The 13853-nt window shown below is 41.1% G+C and overlaps 1 protein-coding gene across 3 annotated transcripts in view; it reads left to right on the top strand.

Moving 5' to 3' along the window:
- Positions 1-3620: 3620 nt before the first annotated feature.
- nsun3 (NOP2/Sun RNA methyltransferase 3) overlaps positions 3621-13853 on the top strand; it is a 51450-nt gene continuing 41217 nt past the window's right edge. For all 3 annotated transcript variants that reach the window (XM_078559788.1, XM_078559787.1, XM_078559786.1), the window contains exons 1-2: positions 3621-3833; positions 12501-12610. In XM_078559788.1, the coding sequence (XP_078415914.1) occupies positions 3666-3833; positions 12501-12610 (278 nt within the window). In that variant the 5' untranslated portion in view covers positions 3621-3665. The remainder of the gene's footprint in view (positions 3834-12500; positions 12611-13853) is intronic.

Below are 13853 nucleotides of genomic sequence, written 5' to 3'. Positions count from 1 at the left end.
GCTAACTTTTTATGTTTCATGCACAAGAACACCCAGATCTCTCTGTGCTACACTTTTTTTGGAGTCTCTCTCCATTTAAATAATAATCTGCCTTTTGATTTTTCTTACCAAAATGCATGACCTCACATTTTCCTACAATAAACTCCATCTGCCAAGCTTTTGCCCACTCACTCAACCTAACTGTATCCCCTCGCAGATTCCTTATGTTCTCATCACAACATGCCCTCCCACCTATTTTTGTATTATCAGCAAATTTGGATACATTACACTCTGCCCCCTCCTCCAAGTCATTAATATAGATAGTAAATAATTGAGGCCCTAGGACTGATCCTTGTGGCACTCCACTAGTTACGTCTTTCCAACCTAAAAATGGTCCATTAATCCCGACTCTCTGTCGTCTTTGTGCTAACCAATCCTCAATCCATGCCAATACATTACCCCAATACTGTGAGCTCCTATCTTGTGCAATAACCTTTTATGTGGCATCTTATCGGATGCTTTTTGGAAATCCAAATACACTACATCTACTCGTTCCCCTATATCAACTCTGCTTGTTATATCCTCAAAGAACTCTAGCAAATTTGTCAAACATGATTTCCCTTTCACTAACCATGTTGACTCTGTTTGATTGCGTTAAGCTTTTCTAAATGTCCTGCTATTTCTTCCTTAATAATTGACACTAGCATTTTGCCAACGACAGATGTTAGGCTGACTGGCCTATAGTTTCCTGCTTTTTGTCTCCCTCCCTTTCCAATCCACTGGGACCGTCCCGGAATCCAGTGAATTCTGGAATACTTCGACCAATGCCTTCACTATCTCTGCAGCCACTTATTTTAAAACCCTTGGGTGCAGGCCATCGGGTCCTGGTGACTTGTCTGCCTTTAGTCCCATTAGTTTATTAAATACTTTGTCCCTCGTGACAGAGACTGTTACAAGATCTTTCCTCCAATTAGCTCCTTGCTTATCTGATATCTTTGGGATGTTTATATCTCTACTGTGGAGACCAATGCAAAATATTGGTTTAGGTTATCTGCTATTTCCCTGTTCCCCGTTATCAGTTCTCCAGTCGCACCCTCCAAGGGTCCCACGCTCAATTTGGCCACGCTTTTTATATACCCATAGAAGCTCTTACTGTTTGTTTTAATATTTCTTGCCAATTTACTTTCATAATCAATTTTCTCCCTCTTTATTAGCTTTTTAATCTTCCACTGCTGGTTTCCTAAAAAATTCCTGATCCTCTGGCCTACAGCTAGTTTTTGCCACTTTGTATTCCTTAGTTTTAGATTGGATACTCTCCTTGACCACCTTTCTTAACCATGTGTGGTTCATCCTTCTCATCAAGTCCTTCTTTTTGACCAGGATCAATTTTTGCTGAGCTTTATGAAATATCTGCTTAAATGCCTGTCACTGCTCATCCACTGACCTTCCCCTTAGTCTATTTTCCCAGCCCGCTTTAGACAACTTTCTTCATACATCTGTAATTGCCCTTATTTAAGTTGAGGACACTGGTTGCTTGCCCTCAAACTGAATTTGAAATTGTACCACGTTGTGATCGCTACCCCTGGAGGATCCTTAACTACGAGATCTCTTATTAATCCTACCTCATTACACATTACTAAATCTAAAATGGCCTGTCCCCGGGTAGCTTCTGCAACGTATTGCTCCAAGAAATAAACCTTGATGCACTCTACAAATTTGTCTTCCTTGTTACCCCTGCCAATCTGATTTGTCCAGTCAATATGCAGATTAAAATCACCCATGACAATTGTAGCACTCTTCTTGCACGCCTCCATAATTTCCTGATTTATACTTTGTCCTACAGTGAGGCAACTCTCCGGGGGCCTATAGATGACCCCCACCCGTGACTTCTTCCCTTTGCTATTCTTTATTTCCACCCAAACTAATTCCATAACAATAGGTAATCTATTGCACCTATTTCAATACTTAGCACCGCACTGACCCCTTCCTTTATTAGCAAAACTATCCCACTTCCTTTTTCTTTTTGCCTATTTTTCTGGAACGTCGAATACCCTTGAATGTTGAGTTCCCAGACTTGGTCACCCTGTAACCACATCTCTGTAATAGCTATCAAGTCATATTCATTTATTTCTATTTGTGCCGTTAACTCATCCATCTTGTTACATATGCTGAGTGCATTCAGATAAAGAGCCTTAAGCTTTGACTTTTTACCATCATTACTCATTCTGGTTCTGATTTCTGCTGTACTCTTCTGCTTATATTTTCTGTCCCTTCCTGTTCCTTCACCTCTTCACTACCCTGCACCTCTGCTCTTTCATTTATTTTTGATTTTTTAAACTTATCTTCAACTGGAACCTGCCCCCAGCTAATTAGTTTAAAGTCCTATCTACAACCCTAGTAATATGATTCGCCAGGATGCTGGTCCCAGCATGGTTCAAATGAAGCCCGTCCCAATGGAATAGCTGTGTTTCCCCAGTACTGGTGCCAGTGCCCCATGAATCGGAACCCATTTTTCCACACCAATCTTTGAGTCACGCATTTACTTCTAATCTTATTTACTCTAAGCGAATTTGCACGTGGCTCAGGTAGTAATCCGGAGATTATTACCATTGTGGTTCTGCTTTATAATTTAGCCTCGAGCTGTTCATCGTCCCTCAGCAGAACCTTTTTCCGAGTCCTACCTATGTCGTTGGTACCTACATGGGCCACGACAACTGGATCCTTCCTCTCCAGCCCAGAAGAGATATCCTTAACCTTGGCACCAGGTAGGCAACACAGCCTTTGGGATTCTGTCTTTCCTGCAGAGAACAGTACTTATTCCCCTAACTATGCTATCCCCTATTACTACTACATTTCTCTTTTCTCCCTCCACTTGAATGGCACTCTATACCATGGTGCTCTGGTCAGTTCGTACAACCTCCTTGCAGTCTGTGCCCTCGCCCCCATTGGGAGCAAGAACCTTGTACCTATTGGACAAGGGCACTGACTGAGGTTCCTCTAAAGCTAATTTCTGGATCCCCATATCTGCCTCACTCGCAGTCACACCTTCCTGTCACTGACCATGGTCCAATTTTGATGTAATTAATCTAAGGGCTGTGACTGACTCCTGAAACAGCGTCCAGATAACTCTCCCCCTCCTTGATGTGTCACAGTGTCCATAGCTCAGACTCCAGCTCATCAACTCTGAGTGGAAGTTTCTTGAGCAGCCAATACTTGCTGCAGATGTGGTCACCATGGATCGCGCTGGCGTCCACCAGCTCCCACATACTACAGCTGCAACAACCGAAGGGTGTGACAGGGTGGCTAGTATTTTAGCGGTTAATTTGGGTAGTAGGATACTCATAAAGTGGTATTGTCTTTTTTACATTTCACAAGATTAGCGCATAGAATTTAGGTTTCCGTGTTGCATTGCACTTCTTCCTCCGATACAGTAGGTGGCAGTAACACACCAAAGAGGTGTCAAGTTGCCAGAAACAAGAACCGTTTGGGAAAAAAACAATTGGGGTTGGCGTCCGGAGGCCGCACCGGGACCCGTCCCGAGGGAAGGGGGAGGCCGCACCGGGACCCGTCCCGAGGGAAGGGGGAGGCCGCACCGGGACCCGTCCCGAGGGAAGGGGGAGGCCGCACCGGGACCCGTCCCGAGGGAAGGGGGAGGCCGCACCGGGACCTGTCCCGAGGCGGCCGCTATGGTTTGGGGATGGGGAACAGCCGCGGCCTGTTCACTCGCACAGGCCGGCTGCGGCGGTAAAGGTGTCCGCCTCACTTCATCCCTCGTTCGGTTTAAGTGTTTGATGGTCGCCGAGCAGCCCGGACAGAGCGGCGGTCCCGATTCCGGTCCCAGGCCCCGGCAACAGGTGAGAGCTGGAGCTCCGTGGGGCGGGGGGGTTGGGATGGGGACTTGGCCGGAGGTCACTGTGAGGGAGCTGGTATTGATGTACACATGGACCCGGGGATTTACCTCCTGGCCACTGTTTACTCTGGCCGGGTTCTCGAGCCCCACCTCCTGAGTCAGACTCGCCCTGGCAGCTTTAGGATTTTAACCGTGGTTTTTTTTGAGCGGATAATGATGCAGCCGAGGGAAACCAGCTGGATGATGAGGAGAAGAAATAAATTGAAGGATTGTGGAATTAAAGTTTGAACTTTAAATTAGAGCCAGTGAATTCGATGTCAAATCAGCTAGTGAGAGAAATTAGATTGGCTTGAGTGAACAAAGAGAAACAAAAGAAAGGTGGGGAAAAAAAAAATCGACATTTTCGAAATCTCCAACAACAACTAAAACCTGAAGGTATGAGATACCACAATTGTAACAGTTGATTTTCAGTACCAGAAAGGCTGAGTGGCAGTAATTAAGTTATCGTGTTATACAAGTGGTACCTAGACTGGAATGGAGACATCTGTGGCAAGTTTAGTGCAAGTACAGAAACTTCATGTGGTTCAATAATGCACAGTGGATTTCAATGATTAGCTGGCCAAGAAGATTTTGTGAAGCTACTGGTGGTGCAGCACAGCTCAGGCAGCGATTTTTGAGTTTTATCACAAATCTGCCCCTTGTCTGAAGTTGCTGTACTATTTAAGTATATGCAACACCCTTTGCCACTAATCAATTTTGATATTAAAAAAAATCATGACCAATAATATTGCTGCATTTGCAAATCATCCTCCATAAAATGCACCATAGAAATTAAGTGTTTGTGCAGTTTTCCAGCTGTTTTGCAAAGTGATAATTGTTAATGACTGCCAATCAACTCTTCTTGCCCAGAAAATGCAAGTATGGAGCCCCCTTCCTTAAAGCTGTGAATTGTTGGAGATTAAAAAATTTCTTTTAAACTTTAAAAAAAAATTGTGCCTTTTCCTTTGTCTTTCAATCTAATCTTTCTTTTCCTCTTCCTATTTTCTTTCTGTACCTGATTGTCATTCCTTCTCTTCAGTCCTCCCTTTATTTCTGAATCTTTAAATCCTATTAAGGGGATACTCTGTTTTTGCTAAGATAAAAGCAAAATATTGTGGATGCTGGAAATATGAAACAATAACAGAAAATGCTGGAAAAACGCAGCAGGTCTAGCAGCATCTGTGGAGAGAGAAAAAGAGTTAAAGTTTCGAGTCCGTATGACCCTTCTAGTGCCCTGAAGAAGGGTCATACGGACTTGAAACGTTAACCCTGTTTCTGTCTCCACAGATGCTGCTAGACCTGAGTTTTTCCAACATTTTCTATTCTTGTCTCTGTTTTTGCTGTTCACGAAGGTCTCAGATACTGTGCTGTCTCACTGTGCCATTTATAAGATCATAAGACATAGGAGCAGAAGTAGGCCATTCGGCCCACCGAGTCTGCTCTGTCATTCAATGAGATCATGGCTGATCTGATCATCCTCAACTCCACTTTCCTGCCTTTTCTCCATAACCACAGATCCACTTACTGATTAAAAATCTGTCTATCTCAGCCTTGAATATACTTAACAACCCAGCCTCTACAGCCCTCTGCAGTAAAGAATTTCACAGACTGACTACCCTCTGGGAGAAGAAATTCCTCCTCACCTCTGTTTTAAATGGGTGCCCCCTTACTCTGAGATTGTGCCCTCTGCTCTTAGACTCTCCCACAAGGTGAAACAACCTCTCAGCATCTACCCTGTCAAGCCTCCTAATAAATCTTATGTTTCAATAAGGTTGCTTCTCATTCTTCTAAACTCCAATGAGTACAGGCCCAACCTACTCAACCTCTCCTCATAAGAAAATCCCTCCATCCCTGGAATCAACTTAGTGAACCTTCTCTGGACTGCCTCCAATGCCAGTACATCTTTCCTTAGATAAGGGGACCAAAAGTGTTCAAAGTATTCTAGGTGTGGTCTAACTAGTGTCTTGTATACCTTTAGCAAGACTTCCCTATTTTATACTCCAAACCCTTTGAAATAAAAATCCCTCTGTGCTGCAGCCTTCTGCAGTCTTTCTCCATTTAAATAATATTCAGCTCCTCTATTCTTCCTGTCAAAGTGCATAACCTCATTTTCCTACATTATATTCTATCTGCCAAGCTTTTGCCCACTCAATTAACCTGGCTATATCCCTCTGTAAACTCCTTGTGTCATCCTCACCACTTGCCTTCCCACCTATTTTTGTGTTATCTGCAAACTTGGTACATTCACTTCCTTCATCTAAGCCATTAATATATATTGTCAATAATTGAGGCCCCAGTACTGATCCCTGTGGCATTCCACTAGTTACAGGTTGCCATCCCGAAAATGTCCCCCTTATCCCAACCCTCTGTCTTCTATTCGTTAGCCAATCCTTTATCCATGCTTATATACTACCCCCAATACCATGGGCTCTTATCTTATTAAGTAGCCTTATTTGCGGTACCTTATCGAATGCCTTTTGGAAATCCAAATGTATTCCGTCTACTAGTTCCTATTTATCTTTCCTGCTTGTTACCTCCTCAAAGAATTCTAATAAATTTGTTAGGCATGATTTCCCCTTCATGAAGCCATGTTGACTCTGCTTGATTAGATTATGTATTTCTAAACGCTCTGCTATTACATCCTTTATAATATACTCCAACATTTTCCCAGCGACAGATGTTAAGTTAACTGGCCTATAGTTAAAAAAACAAAAAAAAACTGCGGATGCTGGAAATCCAAAACAAAAACAGAAATACCTGGAAAGATTCAGCAGGTCTGGCAGCATCGGTGGAGAAGAGCACAGTTGACGCTTCGATTCCTCATGACCCCTCAACAGAACAGGTCATGAGGACTCGAAGCGTCAACTGTGTTCTTCTCCGCCGATGCTGCCAGACCTGCTGAGTTTTTCCAGGTATTTCTGTTTCTGTTTTTGTTTTGGCCTATAGTTACCTGTTTTTTGTCTCCCTTTTTGAATAAGGGTGTTATATTGGCCGTTCTCCAATCCTCTGAAACTTTTCGTGAATCTAAGGATTCTTGGAAGATTACTACCAGTGCATCCATTATCTCTAGCTACTTCCTTTAATATCCTAGGATGCAACTCATGAGGTCCAGGGGACTTTAGCCCCATTAGTTTGCCTAATACTTTTTCTCTAGTGATAGTTATTGTATTTATTTCCTCCCCCCTCCCTTTTGCCTCTTGATTATTTAGTATTTTTGGAATGCTATTAGTACCTTCTACTGTGAAGACTGAAGCAAAGTATTTATTCAACTCCTGTGTCATTTCCTGGTTCCCCATTATTATTTCCCCAGCTTCATTCTCTAAGGGGCCTATGTTCACTTTGGCCTCTGTCTTCATTTTTATATATAAAGAAGCTCTTACTGTTCGTTTTAATACCACTTGCTAGTTTACCCTCAAAGTTTATTTTCTCCCTCTTTATTTTTTTTGGTCATCTTTTGTTGGTTTTTAAAACTTTCCTAATCCTCTGGCTTACCACTAATCTTTGCCACATATATGTTTTTTCTTTTAATTTGATACTGTCCTTAACTTCCTTGGTTAACCATGGTTGGTTTATCCCCTTCCTTGAATCCTTTTTCCTCACTGGGATATATCTTTAAGAGTCATGAACTATTTTCTTAACGTCTGCCATTGTTCAGCAACCGTCCTTTCTGCTAAACTCCTTTCCCAGTCCACTCCAGCCAACTCTGCCCTTATTCCATTGTAATTACCCTTATTTAAATTTAGCACAGTTGTTTCCGACCCAAGTTTCTCACTCTCAAATGCTAAATTCTACCATATTATGGTCACTGTTTCCTAGGGGATCCTTTACTCTGAGATCATTTATTAAACCTGCCTCATTACACATTACCAGATCCAAAATAGCCTGATCCCCGGTTGGATTCACAACATATTATTCTAAGAAACATTTCTGAATATGTTCTATGAATTCTTGCTTGTGTCTACCTCTGCCAATGTGATTTTCCCAAACTACATGAAGATTAAAGTCACTTATGATTAATGTAATGCCTTTTTTACATGCCCTCATTATCTCCTGATTTATTCTCTGTCCTACAGCTACTGTCAGGGGGCTTACTCCCACCAGTGTCGTCTTCCCCTTGTCATTTCTTAACTCCATCCATATGGATTCTACATTTTCTGATCCACGATCCTTTCTTGCTATCGTACTTATTCCGTACGTACTGACAAAGCTACCCCACCACCCTTTCCTTCCTGCCTGTCCTTTAGAAAAGTTACATACCCCTGAATATTTAGTTCCCAGCTTTGATCTCCTTGTAACTATGTTTCCGTAATGGCTATAAGATCAAACCTATTAACCTCTATTTGTGCTGTTAATTCATTTATTTTATTCCGAATACTGCGTGCATTTAAGTAAAGAGCCATTAATCTGGCCCATTATTATTTACATCAGTTGCTTAGCTGGGGCGGACTGTTCTTGGAGAACTCAGGATGCTTGGGTTGGATATCCAAATGGACATGGTACATAAACATCCCCAGGCAAGAGTAGGAGAGAAGATAAGGTGAATCAAATTATGGTCAAGTGACAAAAGCAAAAAATAAAAGCAAAAAACTGCGGATGCTGGAAATCCAAAACAAAAATAAAAATACCTGGAAAAACTCAGCAAGTCTGGCAGCACCTGCAGGGACGAACACAGTTAACGTTTTGAGTCTGTATGACCGTGTGAAGAGTTACGGACTCGAAACGTTAACTGTGTTCCTCTCCGCAGATGCTGCCAGACCTGCTGAGTATTTCCAGGTATTTTTATTTTTGTTATGGTCAAGTGATATTCAGCTTGAGTTTTAAAAGCTTGCTCCTTACAGCAGGTTCAAAGTCACAGAATCTCACAGTGCAGAAGAGGCCCTTCGGCCCATCGAGTCTGCATCGACATGTGAGAAACACCTGACCTACCTACCTAATCCCATTTACCAGCACTTGGCCCAAAGCCTTGAATGTTATGATGTACCAAGTGCTCATCCAGGTACTTTTTAAAGGATGTGAGGCAACCCGCCTCCACCACACTCCCAGGCAGCGCATTCAGACCGTCACCACCTTCTGGGTAAAAAAAGTTTTTCCTCACATCCCCCCTAAACCTCCTACCCCTCACCTTGAACTTATGTCCCCTTGTGACTGACCCTTCAACTAAGGGGAACAGCTGCTCCCTATCCACCCTGTCCATGCCCCTCATAATCTTGTACACCTCGATCAGGTCGCCCCTCAGTCTTCTCTGCTCCAATAAAAACAACCCAAGTCTATCCAACCTCTCTTCGTAACTTAAATGTTTCATTCCAGGCAACATCATGGTGAATCTCCTCTGCACCCCCTCCAGTGCAATCACATCCTTCATATAATGTGGCAACCAGAACTGCACATAGTACTCCAGCTGTGGCCTCACCAAGGTTCTATACAACTCCAACATGACCTCCCTACTTTTGTAATCTATGCCTCAATTGATAAAGGCAAGTGTCCCATATGCCTTTTTCACCACCCCACTAACATGCCCCTCCGCCTTGAGAGTTCTATGGACACACACGCCAAGGTCCCTTTGTTCCTCAGAACTCCCTAGAGGCATGGAAACATCTATAGGTAAGTGATGGAGAGAAACAGCACCTTGACCCTTGATGGCTGACCATGTTAAGTTGCAGCTGATTGAACTGGGTGCAATGAATTGCATTGAATGTACAATACCAACAGGCTATTTTACCCACCTGGCCTATAATGTTTTATACTCCACATGAACCTTCTCCCACTCTTAATTACCTATTCCCACTCTGCCACTATATTCCACTAATCCCATCTCCATATATGCATTAAACGTCCCCTTAAATGCTAGGGTGGGTGGCCACTGTTGGAGGCCAAGAATACCAGATACCAATGTGGCATAGGGGGCGAGTGACATCATCATGTGCAGAGATTCATTGTAGTTCAAGATGGAAAAGGCCCAATTGCAAGTGAGACACAACAGGGTGGAAAAAATTATGAAAACCAACCAGCCTCAGTTTGAGGCTGCTGCAGAGGGGGAATGAAAAGAGCACTGGCACCAACCAGTGATTCACTGCATTAAGTGTACTAAGGCCCAAAATACCAGATATAGACATCTGGTACTGGACAGTAGTTAGACTGGCTAAAAATTAGACTAATGAACATCTTATTAAATGCATCAGTGCTGTCTGCCTTAACAAGTTCCACATTCTCACCACTCTCTGAGGAGAGTTGCATGGTTTGGCACTCTCCACAGAGGACAACAGTGCATCATGCCTGACAGGTAGTGATTGCCAGGGTCAAAGCTGTGTATATTTACAGGATCTTGGGCCAAAATTAGTGAGTATAGAACGTCTTTGAAACAAATGCTAGAAAATAGACAATAAAGGAGTCACTCTGATTAATGGTATATAATTTAATGCAAGGAGTCTAGTAAATAAGGCAGTTGAGGTGAGGGCGCAGATAGACACTTGAAGGTATGATATCATAGCTATTATTGAAATATGGCTTAAAGAAGGGCAGTAATGGCAGCTCAACATTCCTGGTTACAGGGTTTTCAGACTGGTTGGAGAGGAGGATAGAAAAGGAGGGAGGGGTTGCAATATTGATTAAAGAAGCAATCACAGCTGCGAGGAAGTCATTCAAGGAGGACATAAGAAAAAATGTGGGATTCCCAAATCTGTCCGTGTCTCTCTCATATACCTCCCCCCATTTTTGCTATTTGTCATAACGCAAACAGAGTACAATGGGGCAAAAAGAAAGCTCACGTCAGATGGCCAAAGCTCAAAACTGCAGAAAGCCTAGAGAACTGCAGAAAATTCAGGGATGGAATTTAAAAGGAAAGTGAAAGCAAAGAGAGCGTGAAAATACATCAGAAAGTTAAATCAGGCAAAATGCATGTTGGATATCAAAATGATTAAGCCATTACATAAGAAGAGGTTGTATACTGAACCATGGAGTGGAATATCAGCAAAGGAATGGATTGCATTATATCATTGAGCGTAGGTGATCATTAATGTGGAGAAACAGCAGAGTTTGAGAGAACAGCAATAAGGAATCTCTGACATAACTACAGCACAGATAGATTTGAGAAAGGAGCTAGGTATCCATAAACGTAACTAATGTAAAACCGTATAATGGTTTAGAGGTGTACATGAACGTTCCATCAATGGCTTTGAAGATACAAGACCAATAAGTGGTCCACAAAGACCCAAAGAACAGAGTTCTAGGGCGCGTAACATAGACAAGAAGTTTAGTAACGGAATGGTCATACGGAAAACTAGTATAATTTGAAGTTTATGGATAATTTGAGTTACGTAATTGCACCTTCAGTAACTTTAGAAACTACAGATATAAGGGAAACTAGAAATATCAACCTTCACAAAATCATATTCGGTATAATTGTCTATTATAGTTCTTCAATAGGAAAAGACCATTTGCCTAGCTGCTAAAAAGAAATCAGACATAAATTAATGAATTAGTGCCTGGCTATGTCCTTAAACATACACACATTAGATATATTTAGAGACTTGTCTAGTTATGTGTGTATGGTCTTTGATATTAATTCCAAAATCTTAGTCATTTTTAGATACTGCTTGGAAGTGTAGGATCTATTAATGTTAACCTGCTTCTGTAGGAGCAGCAGAGTTGTACAGGCTGTAGACATAACCTAATTGCACCAAAACGTCAATTTCTACTTGGATTTTATAAAACAATCAAGCCAAGTGAAACATTTCTCACTATGAAACATTTAAACCTTTTAATCTAGATTAAATATATTCCTGAGATGAACAAATAAACAAGAAACTAACAAGAATACAACCGCCTGTTAACTTTATATGCACAAACTATATAATATAAACAGAACAGCTATACAAAAACAACAGCTTCTCTTGTGAACAGCAGGCAATATTTTGAGAAATTAGATGCTAGTGCACTCACTTCTAGCTATTAAATTTTGGAAATGTTCCTTCCCCTGCCAATGAGTACAGCATTTAAAATCATGTTATATGATAGATTTAGTTTTGAGGGAAATATTTTTATATAGGGTAGCTCTTGTAATCATCTCTGAATAGTTTGTCACAGTTGGTGGATAATTCTCCTCGAACAGTACAGGAATTATTGCAAGGTATTCAAGTGTTGCAAAGATATTGGAATGTACTTTGGAAGAAATAAAACAGTGTTGGGGGAAACATTATACAACCTTCGTTTTTGTAGATAATGAACACCTTTCCTCCCTTTCTCCTGAAGATGCGTTACATACTAGGGTATGAGAAGCAATCCTTTAATACATTGTCCAGCTGGTTGTTTTACATATTTCTTTCTTCTCAGCACATTCCCCAGCCCTGAAAAAAAACTTGACAGCATTTACAAGCGAGCTTGATTTGCTTTCACAGTTTCAATGTAAACTGCATCTACACAGTACATGAGAGACACTTAAGAATTTTTGCTGCATGCTTACCACCATTTGAGAAATGGTCTCTAGATTGTTACCACTGGATGCAGGAAATGTATTACTGGTTACTTTCTACCTAGCAAAATAATAGGCGAAAAGGAGATGACGTTAAGTAAAAGACATTCATAATGAGCAACCAGAGTTGGCAGAAGCAATTACTGTTGTCAATTTTGTTTTTAGATAAACAAGAAGCCTCGACAGAAACCACAGAAACAAATTTGTAAACCTGTTTTGGAATATTTTGATGAAAGATATGGACAAGAACTTGGCGAATTGTGGGACAAAGTCAGGTAATGAGGTAATTTCCTTCCCAGTAAATTAGATTGAAATAAGACATAAATATTATAAAATCATATTACCAATTACAAATAAAATCATGATTATATGCCACAGATATGACCCTGGTTTCAATTTAATGTCTCATCTGAAATACTTCACCTTGAACAATGTTGTGCTCCCTCAGTACTGCATTAAAGTATCAGCCTAAAGTACATACTCAAGTTTCTAGAATGGGGCTTAAATCCATGACCATCTGACTAGGAGGTGTGAATGCTATGATTGAGCCAAGCCTGACATGTAAGGAAAAGTGTTAAAATTTATGAATAAATTAAATAATTTAAACCATTGGGTCTCTTGCAGAATTGTGCATGTGATGAGATTCAGAAAGGTTTGACAGGGTTGTGTAAAGGGAGATTTAGGTGGAGCGTTTGATGGAGCAGAGAACTTGGCTGTAATGTGAAGTTAGCAAAGGCATAACCAGCTGAGTGACTACTTTCAGTGCTGAAATCTTCATGATTCTTAGCATCAATTCCTAATATTGCCTTTCATACAGATAGGATCAAAAACTCAAATCCCTATAGATTTACCTTATAGAGAGCAAACATTCTTCAATTTGGTGTTTGTTAGTTTCATAAAAATCTGGCCAGAAAGATAGTATTGCTCCCTGCAAGCTAACAGAATATGATACTTCTGATATTAAAGGATATTTCATTGGGAATGTGGCTGCTTCATTGTAAGCTCATTAACACGTTTGTCAGACCATTAGTTTTTTCTCTTGGTAGCAAAGTCAAGATGCTAAATTTGGCAATATCTGCTTTCCAATTCTTAGATGGCCTTGCACCTTTTAGACACATCTGTGATTTGAGTGTATAATAAATAAAATAAAGTAGATTAATTATGTTTTGGCAATATAGTCATCTTTTTTCAGTACAACATGTATATTACCATCATTTCTATGCTTCGCCCTTCTGGATGTGCAAATGTACTGTACCTATATATATAATATTCTGTATTACCTGCATTCATAGACCATTACAATGAGTTTATTTGTAGTTTAATTGTAAATTCTTTGTGTTGTTTATTTTCACCTGGTATCTCTTCTTAAGAACAAAAGAAGTAGCAGCAGGAATAGGCTACTTGGCCCCTCTAACCAGCTTTGCCATTCATTAGGATCATGGTTGATCTGATTGTGCCTTAACTTCACTTTCCCCCCTGCCTCTTCCACCAACCCTTGACTCTCTTGTCAATAAAAAA

This window comes from Cetorhinus maximus, chromosome 16 (genome assembly GCF_964194155.1).
Source record: "Cetorhinus maximus chromosome 16, sCetMax3.hap1.1, whole genome shotgun sequence".
Classification (NCBI taxonomy): Eukaryota; Metazoa; Chordata; class Chondrichthyes; order Lamniformes; family Cetorhinidae; genus Cetorhinus; species Cetorhinus maximus.
The sequence above is the reverse complement of the archived record's forward strand: the minus strand, read 5'-3'. Positions and strand labels throughout refer to the sequence as shown.